We start from the raw sequence: 11,426 nt of genomic DNA, 5'->3' as shown, positions 1-11,426 counted from the left end.
ACCATCACAACCTACAAACTTTCTTATCACACAGATGGGCATGAGGACTGTGGTTTTATTGCATGTACAATTCACTTGTCTCCAGCTGTAGCCCATGAAGATGGAACATCATCACTAAACAATACAATTTAAATGAGGGGGGAGAACTCCAAACTCGGGATGGGTCAATGCAAATGGTATTTCATTGCCCAGAGAAACAACCATCACCCGTAGGTACCTTTTCTCCACCTTTTAGCTGGAAGAAGCTGTGATCACCCACAACTCTCCCAGGCTTCCAAGACCCTCAATCATCTGTTTTATAAAGTATGCTTTGTTCAATTAATTCAGCATGTAATGCTTTGTTCTCATGAATTTTGGAGCTACTCTGATGTGCGATAAGGCAATTGAGACTTAATTTCATTATTCATCTCAATATGTTCCTGTTGCATTCAGAGAACAGACTATGGGCCCTCCTGTGGCTAATTTAGCACCTGCAAATCCCCCTGCTTAAAGGCAAAGGCTGAACAACCTGCTGAATGGATCTGCAGGAACTATGCACAGCTCAAATCAGCATCCTTGCTGGCAATTTTTTCTTTAGAAACTTTGTACACACTTTCCTGTCTCAAAAGGGGACCATCACATCCTAGTTCTCCAAGACCAGACAGTATCCCACTTTTTTTTTAATAATATATATTTTTAATTCCTTTTGGCAAAATCTGAGCAGAGTTTGAGAGAAAACAATGTACCTGGAAGATCTGGGCCATCCTCAGATTAGAGCTGTTAACAGCTACCTCCTCAGCTCTCATGGAGCATGTGCTGAAGTTAAGCAAGCACAGGCTATTTAAGCTAAAATATTAATGAAGTTCCTAATTAAGCCCTCTTCACCTAAGCTGAGACTCTGCACTGATATAGATGAAGATTGATCAAAAGCCATTCTACCCTTTCCACCACAAACATAGCAGCTTCTAGAAGTCTGAAATAAATATTTAAGTGCAGTAAAATTGAAGACTTTTTGTCTAAATTCACAATTCCCTAAATCAGATGATGCAACAGTTTCAGAATTGCTCAGCCTTATCAGCTGTGATTACTCATTCTTACTGTCCACACTCTTTAAGATGCTTCTGAGTTTAGTAATCATTACTGCAGTTAACCAAGCCCCAACAGGAATTTGCATGCTTACCCTGCCCCCTCCATATTTTGTTTCAAATTATGAATTTCAGCATCTTGGAAGACAATAATGATAAGATTCATAACCATAACCATGGTCACATAACCATAACACACTTACACCGCTTTCTTGGCACAGTAGAAAGATCCTTTTTCTTCGACTATATAACCCAAGCTGGAAACTCCTTTAAAACCTAATCTCTAAATTCAGTTTAGGATTTTTTTTTTTTTTTAAACCACTGAGTATGCATGACTGAATATTTGTTATGCAACCATAACAACTGTCCCTTTCAAGAAAGATTCCTGCATAATGTGAATCCAGAGAATCCAAGGCAAACACGACTTGATCTTAAAACTTTAATAGTAAAAAAAGTGTAAAACCAAACACACCGCTGAAAACTTATCAGTAAGAATGAGAATTTAAGTGTTCAAATTCAGAATAGTGCAAATTTTCTTCACTCCCCTCCTGCCTCTTCCAAACTGAAATCACTTTGGTTAAGATACTCAGAAGTATTGGCAAAAAATGAACTTTTGACTTACATTTTTGGCTGCATTATTTCTAACGCATACAGATTTAGTTTCAGTCTTTACAAATAAATTTTAAATACTTCTCTGTCAAACAGCTGTAGACATCACTGTCACCTTTACTTACATCTGATTTTATAATGTTTTGAAACTGTTGTCAAGATGATTACAAAATTGTCTCCCCAGCAGGTAGCACGCTTCTTAAAGCAGCTGAGCTGAGGACCTAATTTCTTCAAGTAGTCCTATAAAATGTGATTATTTAAGTTTTAAACGTTTGAGGAAGGATCTTATACCAATGAAATTACTCGATTTACACCAAAGCAAGATTAGAATTGGGGTCTGCTCTGTAATACAGACTTTGTGCTAAATTTTTCCTGCTACAAAAAAGCACAAGCAGCAGTTATAGCATTCCCATAGAAGAGTGAAAACAGCCAGAACACTGCTACCTTGCCTCAACGTCTTTTTTGATGGGTCAGACTTTAACTGATGCCTCTAACTATATCTGAAGCCATGTAAGATTGGAACTGAACAAAAAAAATAATAATTGCATAATACAAAAAGGCAAATCCATAAAACTTTACAAGTACACCATAACCACAAAATTGGAGTATTTCTAAAAATTTGGGTTCAATGAAAGATACAACAAAACTAGCTTTACTAGTTAAATAAATTATTGCTCCATTTGACTCCATGCAGCATTGAAATGAACTCAGAACCCTTTTCTCTTTAATCTCTCATAAGAAATGATCGATATTGAAGAGAACACAAGGCTCAGATTTACTGTACATTGCACTTCAACTTTAAGACCTAATACTTGCTATTTAGGTCTTCTGTGGTCTAAGCTATCAAATGAGTATGTTGTGCTCACCAGAACTAAGTATTAAGAAACACCAAATGTTTAATGTAGTGACATAAGCACTTTTTTTTTTTCTTTTTAAGAAGGCAATCACAGATTGCAAGTTCTATAGGGTTGTGAAAAAACAAGTAGTGATCTTTCAGAAACTGAACTGAGAAAACAAGCTGTTTGCTATTCTTCACATACAGTTTAAAGTCACATTTTAGGCCCGCTTCTGTTTCCAACCATTTCAAGCTAAAACCCTGACGCAAACAGAAGCAAGATCAAGGACACCTCCGGGAAGAAACTGCAGATCTCAGGAGCTGGGGGCACATACTCAATGGCCAAGCACTGGCCTGCAATGCATGGTTTTTCAGTGACACCAGATGTTTAAGATACCCAAGACCTCCTTCAGTGAGATACTGAAGCATTTTGCTTTAGTATTGAGTTTTGCAAATCTGGCTGAAAGCTTCAGAAGTGATGAAATTTCCAGTCAGAATTTCTTGATGAAGTTCGCGTTAGAACAAGATTGTCTCCAGGGTTCACCTATACTACTGAAGTAATTTAGGAATTCAAGACTGAGTGACTTCCAACCTTTTGTCCCTCCAACCCTCTCCACCAAAGACAGAAACTTAATGCAGCATTACAAGTAAGGGCATGATTCCTTCATAAGGCTCCTAAAAGCATTAGTGCAATGCCTTTAATCTGTTTCAATCACTCTTATTTTTAAACAACCCTATTTTTAAAAGATTTGGATAAATACTATTCCTATTAAACCATACTTCATCATTGTTAAGCACCATCGATCTACTTCCTTTGGGCACTGATACAAGAGCTTGTAATTAAATTTCGATTTCCAGGCTTTAAAATACGGCAGCTGCTTCAATAACTTACACTGGAATCTAATACTTGGAAAACTGCCACTTTGCCTGAATAGTTGTATGCAACTTGGTGTTAAACTCTTCCAGAGAACAGCCATACGCAAATGCTTATGCAGTAAATCAGGGTAAGATTTCGAGATAAGCAGTTAATTTCACTTGGCTATTCTAAGAGTGGATTAATATTTTTTCCACAAGTCATTTGTGCAGTGAGCCCATAAAGAGATTATTTTTTTTCTAAATAATCTTCAATTTGAAACAGGAACACGTCTTCGTAACGTTGCTTTCACACTGGCACCGTGCTCTCTTCTTCAAAGATTTAGTCATTGTGTGGTTTCTCTGGAATACCCTATGGATAAAACAACAACAAACACGGGTTATATTTTAATGCCATTTGATAAGAGACTACATTATGCAATATTTTCAACTAACTTCAGGTAGGCTGACAATGACCTCGCAGACATGGCTTCTTAAAAAGCTCAACAAGGACGTGCTCCTTACCTGGGGACAAAAAAAGTCACTATGGGTCTGTGCTGCCTCAATTAGTGCACCTGATAAATCCATCTACCAATCACATGGCTTTTCATAAGACTTTGTTCGCTTTCCTCCCTATGCTGCTTTATTACTTAGCAAGAGGTACACAGTGCTTCACTTATTGGGCATTAATTCAGGTTTTTTTAACAGCCCTCTTTCAAACTGTCTTCAAGCAGAAGTTACTTTACTTTCCAATCAAAGCCTGGTGTCAGACAGCCTTACTCATTTCCTCCTAAACTCCTTTTCTAGTACAAAACCCTATAGTCAGTGTAAGAAATTTAACCAACTTTTCTTCAAAGCAAAGCTTTTACTACATTCTTCTCATTCTACAGCCAAAATGCCAATGTATTTGCAAGTGCTGAATGCATTCACAGTTCTGCAGCCTCAAGCAGTAGCAAACAATAGATATTTGTGAGGGCCAAGTTCTGAATATCACCGAAGTTCACCAGATGTTGAGAAGAACTCAAAATGAAGTGTTGCCATCCCTTTAACCCAGCGGATGAAAACTGACTGAGCCACTTTAGGTGTCATAATCAGCAGCAAGAGCTGATGGCAGCAGTAACACCTTCAGCTTTGAAATTAAGCTATTAAAGAAAATATTGGATTTCACCCTCAAGCTGATAGCAAAAAAAAAAAAACCCACAACAACCAAACAAAACCCAAAACCCTCTGCTGCCAGCAGGGTTGCTTAAAGGTAACACTGCACTTGGTTACTGCATGTAAGCTCACTTGAAATCCAGTGACTGAAAAGCAGGAATCATCTCCCAGCTAACATTTCTCAGGATGGGAGGGGATGTCTTGAGGACACTTCTCATTCTACTTGTTCTAATTTCTTTTCTAACTGCAAAATCCAGGCAGGGGCTGAGGAAGAAGTGAGGCAACTTTACTCCACAGGTGCTCCCTCCTACTCCAGATGTGCCCAGAAAATGTTTGATCTGCAGCTGTCACATGCAGCCACACAGCACAGGGACTAGAGGAGAGTATAGCTACAAAAATGTTTTATTCAGGTTTAGTTTTAAAAAAAATGCAATATTCCTTCTTTCCACAGTCACAATGGCTGACAAAACAGACTGATGCTTTTGGGTCATCTTTGCAAAAGAAAAAACTAGTAGACTGAATGCTACCATTCTGTTTTAGAAGTGGAATACTTTGAATTCCCAGCACTGAATGCTTCACAGTGACTTGCAGAAGTGTTCCTGTGACTAGGTTTGGCTTCTCCAAGTTTTTCCCAAGTAAGTAATGGTAATCTAAAACACATGAGAAGATACTTCTAGATAACCAGAATAGAATGCTTTGCCTTGCCAACTTCTCTCTTTCTTTGGAAGAAAGATAACAAGATTGACAGGAAAGCTGCAGGCAGGAGCCAGTCTGAAGTTAACTATATTCAGGTGAGATGCCAGGTGAAAAGAAGGAAAAGAAAAAAAAAAATAGTCCTACATGCCTAAATTTCTTTTAGTTCTTTCTTCTTTAAGACTCCCTTCCTTTGATTTGTGACATCAGAAGCATGGCAACTGGAAGTGCTACATATGCCCAGTGTGAAATACAGAACCGTAGCACATAACTGACTATAATTTTACTCTGAGACTCTGCTTGCAATAGCAAAGCTTAAATAAAACCACAGCAATATATCTTTTTCACCTGATGCAAGTGGCAAGTTTGAAAAGAGAAATTATACCCTCTCTTTCCCTCATACATGTAGTCCTAAGAAAGAACACATGCAGATAGCATGCACCACTGGGATCTGATGGGAGAGAAATGAGCTTGTATTTTGAAGAAACTCAGAGAAACCTAAATTGAGTGTGAAGTGTGACCACAGTCCCAGGAAATCTGTAACTTGGTATCAGGTCAGCATGAAAAAAAAATCCTCAAGAACAGGAGTAGGAGTAAATTTACCCCAGTTTTTTTTTTTTTAACAGCCATTTCTATCAGAGGTTACTGTTAATTTATTGTATCTGAGAATCAATATTAAAGAAATTGATCTTTAACGTTAGCCAGTGGTGATCAAGCAACATGGCTCTCTTGCCCAGCTTGTCTGCAAGCTTATCCATCTGCAGCATCAAATTCTGACTATCCACATCAGAAATACACTAGCAGCAATCAACTGGTTAGCAAGGCCAGGCAGCAGAGACAGAAAGCCTGTTGCAGGCAAGACAGCTAGCTTTAGACTAGTCCTTTTATTCGCTTGTGATTCAGTCCCAAAAAGCAGCTTTCCCCCTTACTAAACAGTTCAGAGACTAGTATTTCAGGAGCTTCAAGTCTACAAATACCCTTCCTTCAGTAAAAATTCAAGGCACCTAAAGCACAGCAGCCTTAGAGAAGTGAAGTACTTGAAGGATGTTTTCCAGGATAAAGGGCTTATGTAGCAAGGAAGATAGAAGTTAAATCAATAGAGTATTAATTATTCCTATCCATCAGTGTCAGAACATTTTCCACAACCAAACCTTGGGCTGACCAGCAAGCACAAAGCCAGGTTTACTCTTAAGTACACTATAAGGAAGCACTTAAGAACCTAGTATATAAGGCAGTCATCTATACTATATTATCCCATTTATGGGGTGATACTTGAACTACATCTTAAGTGACTAAAAAGAGTATATTTGATTCTAAAGTGGTAGACTTGAAAGGAAAAGTCCCTATATAGCATTAATCTAAGTAACAAAAAAGCTTTACTGCATAAATAATTAGCAAAAGCCTACCAGTGTCTCACTTTTTAAGCTAACTTAGGTGTTAACTCAAAGTACTGATGAAGCAGGAGTGACTATGATTCTCACCAGAAGCAGCACACTGATTCCAGTCTTATTTCAGCTGTTGCTGGAAAAAGTTAGGTACAGAAGATCAAACAATTACTAAGACAATTCCTACTCTACTGGCAACACAAGTTGTGCACTTACATTTCAGCTCTTGGGAAGATATCTTATTTATCTCTGTCAATATGTGAGTCATACCCTTAAAGGCATAGTTTGCTCTTGGACTAAAAACAGTGGAACATATTTCAATAGTTAAAGGAAATGCTAATTATACAGTAATTACCATAGCCAGTTGGCGTCCTATGTTTCCTACAGTCACACCTCCTGAGAAAAATATACATGGAAGCCAAGAACGGATGTAAAGAAAATCTGGAGATGTATACCTAGTAAACAAAAGGAAATAAGTTAGAGACAAGTTATTTTCATCACCTTACATACTGTTAACGAGAGGCTACAGAATTCTCTCCCTGGGCCCAGAGAGAGAGACAAAGCCAAACCAGTAGCACAGGAAGAAAAATAGGGAGACCAAATGACATCTGTTAACTTAACAAGCTTCCAAAATGCTTTGGTAGCATTAGGTCTCAGGTAGCAAGGCTTAGAAATACTCTCTCCTGAAAGCCAGTTAGTAATATACCAAGCCAGCAGAAGTTCAGTTTGCTGAGCTTCTACCATCCAATTTGTCTGCTCCCCACCCTCCACCCCCAGTTCTCAATCTGATCATTTGAACAACTGGACAATTAGCTGACTTAGACGAACAAAATGTCTTATTTTAAGAACATGACAAATATGTTAATTATTAACTTCCAGTGCACGTGACCCCATTTTTATCAAGACAAGACAGTTGAAATAGTATTTTAAAAGTGTAACTTACTGATAAACACCATTATATACAAGAAACTGGGTTATCAGAGTTGCTACAAAGGCTATTGTAATTCCAAGTCCAAGACCACTTCTTGAACGATCAAATGTCCACCAAAGACCCAGTGATAAGGCTGCTAGAGTCAGGGACAGCTGGATGTTGTTTGCAAAATCTAGTTTCTAGAAAAAGATGTTAAGGACAATCCTCTTAAGTTTGCAGACATCCTGCTGCTGAAACTGAACAAGGGAGGACTCTAAGTGAGCATGATTTTGTATCTCTAAATACAAGACATTAAAGATCTGGTTTTCAGACCTGCTGAGCAATCACAGTTCCTGCTGACTGTGACTGGAGTGTGAGTGCAAAGACAACATTATGTTTTGTCACACTGAGCACCTAAAGAATATACTATATTGTAACACATTTAACTGTTACAGATTTTGTCTCAAGTAACCTATCCCTTTAGGAAACCATTTAGGTTTTCTGCATCATTATTCAACACAAATAACACTCTTACTAAAACAGTTCAGCGTACCTCACTAGTTAATTGCATTAACTATTAGATGTAGACAACATACAGATTAAAATAACACAACTTACACTGTTATGCTTGCAGTTAAACCAGACATAGTATGATGTCTATCCCTCTCCACTCCCAGACCTCCCCCCAATTATTTGTGAGTGACCTCTATTATTATCTTAAAGTAATTATTGCAGCATACTGCAGGTCTCACAGAAGTTTATGTGTCTGCCAGCAGCACCCTCCTTACCTTTGTATTTCTCCCAGACATGAATAGAGGAGGCTGTTTCATGACAAGAGACTAAGCACATCAAGCAACAACGTAAACTAGTTCAAGGATACAGCACTTGCATGGTTAATGCCAACAAAGACTGCTATACATCGCATTACGCTGGCCCATTCTCTCTTGAATTTGTGTGGTTCCCCAAGGTGGCTGTCAATGCAGGGATACAGGAGGCCAACAACAGCTGCAAGAGAAGTAAGACTATTTGTACTAACTGTCATACAATGATTACTTCAATAAAACTAAATATTAGTTTGGCAAATAAATGCCTGACAAATATTGAAGTGCTTATCACACTACTGTAAGCCTGATGAAAAGACAAATACTACCTTCCCCCCTTTAGAGAAGAAAAAAACCAAAGCACTCTAACAAGCAATATTCTATTTAAACCTTTAAAGCAGAGATATATATTGCAATGTTAAAGCATCTGACTGCAAGCTCCTTTTCTCCCATGAGCATATATCATTTGACATGCTGAGCAGATGCTTATCTTGTACCAATAAATAATAAAGCATAACAAAAAGGGTAATCACATTAAAGAATGGAATATGTGAATGCATATTTACTGCTTACGTGCAGGGCAGGTAGTTTTATGAACTTGACCCATAGCTGGGAATCAGGCCCTGAATTAAATATTTCCCTGGACTGAAAAGTTTCTTGGCAGAACTGCTTTCTCTCCTTCTGCTCGGCTGTAAGTCAGCCCACGCTGCCATCCAAATCAGATTAATTTTGATACCAAACAGAAACAGAGCTGAACTTAAAGAAGCACCTGCCATCAGTCATATTTATGTCAGGGAAAAAGAACTACTCATACTATGAACCAGACAAAATTTTTATCCTCATACAGCATTTTCTCAGCCTTATCAGTCTGCAAATTGGTTGCAGAAGAAAAGCAAAGGCTACTGTTAGCTCAGTTGCTAGCACAAACACTAGGTAAGTTTCATTCTTCTTAGCCTTGCAGCTCCATGTGTTGTCACCAACTCCCAAGTGACAACAGCTTACACAAGCTGCTTTAACTGTATGTAACATCTATGTTTGTTTGTTTCCTTTCCTCCCCCTTTCCTCCCCTCCTCTCCTTAAACCCCTCAGAGGAGTAACTTCTATGTTAAGAAAGCTACAAGACATACCAATCTAAGAAAAACATGATCTTATGCTGAAACAGCTACATTATTCCAACAGCAGGTACGAGGACTTTTACCTTAGGATAACAGCTACATGCCAAAGTTTAACCCAGCTGTGACAGGACTATGAGACCTCTCACAGGAGCAATACCCAGTGGCAATCTTATTACTACGCAGTTTATCATTCATTCATGAATGAAACCAAAGTTTACATTTTATCATTCATACTCCCTTACTATGAGGTACAAGTAGCACATGACAGTATCACATTAAAAAAAAAAACAAACAAAAAAATACCCAAAACATGGAAGGGGTGTTTAAAGTACTTTCAACGCAAATTAAAAGATATCGCAATGGGTATATTTCCTGAAGTTTTCCTGTTTTTTCCTTATTTCTCCCCCCCCTTTTTTTTCTTTAGCGCCTTTTTAAACCCTTTAAACCCTTTATCAAGGCGTTATTTTGACAAGGAGAAGAAGGAATATTGTCCTTATTTCTCCCCCCGCCCTCCTTTTTATTTAAAGCCCGTTATCAAGGCTTTATTTTGACAAGGAGAAGAGGGAATCACCCACACTAACGCACCGGGCAAATGCCGGGTTCACCGAGGCCCACGAGAGGGTTTCATGAGCCTTTTTGGGCGGCAGCTCTTGCGGGAGCGGCCAGGGGCGAGTGGCGAGTGGCCAGGGGCGAGTGGCGAGTAGGGGCCGGGCCAAACAACGCGCCGCCACGCGTGACTTCCTTGTTTTGCGGCCCCGCCCGTGGCCAGTTCGCGCCGTCAGCCAATGGCGAGGGCCGCCCGCCACTCACCAGTTCGCCGGCAGCCAATGGCCGGCGAGGGGGCGGGGCCCCGCGGCGCGGCCCCCACTCGTGCCCCGCCGTGGGGCGGAGCGCGGGGAAACCCCGCGCCGAGCTGGGGTCACCGAGGGAACAGGGCGCGGGGGAGCGCCCGCGTCCAAAACACATTTACACACAAAGTGAAAACAAACAAACAAAAAAAGCAATCGGACACGCGTGGGTGCCTGCCACCCGTGGGTAAAGCTGGAGTAGCCACGCATCCTTCCAAAAATCCAGGGTTCGCCTCACTCGTTGCGGGGGGGGGATGCGCTGAGCCCCCACCCGCAGGGGTCACACTCGGCCCCACGGCCTGGGCTGCCCACGGGAGGAAAAGAACACATAAATCACGCTGTGTGTGCGTGTAACTCACCCGCTGCCGTCCCGCAGCACGGGGGCACCCACCAGGCGGAGGAGAAGAGGGTGGAAATCACCTCGTCGGGGAAGAGGGTGACGTTCCGCTGGATCTGCAGCAGGTTCAGCACCAGGGCCATGAAGGCGCCCACCACGAAGAGGACCAGGCTGCGCCGCACCAGGTGCTGGCTCCAGTTCAAGGTGGCCCCGCCGGTGGGGCTGCGCGTTGCGGGACCCGCCGCCGCCGGCCCGGGGGAGCTCAGCATCTCACCCGCTTTGGCCGCCGCCTCCTCCTCCTCCCCCGGCGGGGGTTTGTGCCTTTCCCGGGCGGCGCAGGAGCAGCTCCAGGCGCAGCTCTCCAACCTGGGCATCGGCTTCGCCGCCCTCGGGGGGGGGGGGGGGGGGGGGCGATAGCCCCGTTAGTAGCGGATCAGCGAGGCCTCCCCCCCTCCCTCCCCTCTCCGCCCCGGGCAGCGCTGCCTCGGCCTGTCCGCGGCGGGATCCCCAGCCCCGGGGATGGGGGGGTGAAAGAGGAGGAGGAGGCGGCGGAGGACAAGGACACCCCCCTCCCGGGCCGCTCCCGCGCATCCCCTTCTTCCCTCAGGGTCCGCGTTGAACCGCCCCGCCCTCTCACCTCAGGGGATCGCTCCCGCCTCGGCACCGTGAGGCGAAGCACCCGACCGCCGCTCTACCGCCTGGCCGCCGCCGAGCTTAAAGGCTTATAAGCCCCCAGCCGCGGGTGTCACGTTACCCGCCGCCGACCTACCGGCGGCCGGAGGCAGCGAGGGGGGGGGGCCGG

At 42.2% G+C, this 11,426-nt stretch overlaps 1 protein-coding gene across 1 annotated transcript; it reads right to left on the bottom strand.

The window, feature by feature from the left end:
• Positions 1–1,472: 1,472 nt before the first annotated feature.
• Positions 1,473–11,396, bottom strand: INSIG1 (insulin induced gene 1). Its single transcript, XM_014945143.1, has 6 exons — positions 11,262–11,396; positions 10,647–11,014; positions 8,384–8,508; positions 7,537–7,703; positions 6,949–7,048; positions 1,473–3,733 (listed from the first exon to the last, which is right to left on the bottom strand). The coding sequence occupies exons 2-6, from the start codon at positions 10,996–10,998 to the stop codon at positions 3,704–3,706; spliced, it is 774 nt and encodes a 257-aa protein (XP_014800629.1). The 5' UTR covers positions 10,999–11,014; positions 11,262–11,396; the 3' UTR covers positions 1,473–3,703.
• Positions 11,397–11,426: the final 30 nt, after the last annotated feature.

This window comes from Calidris pugnax, unplaced genomic scaffold (genome assembly GCF_001431845.1).
Source record: "Calidris pugnax isolate Ruff unplaced genomic scaffold, ASM143184v1 scaffold54, whole genome shotgun sequence".
Lineage (NCBI taxonomy): Eukaryota > Metazoa > Chordata > Aves > Charadriiformes > Scolopacidae > Calidris > Calidris pugnax.
This window is presented reverse-complemented; position numbering and strand designations above follow the sequence as displayed.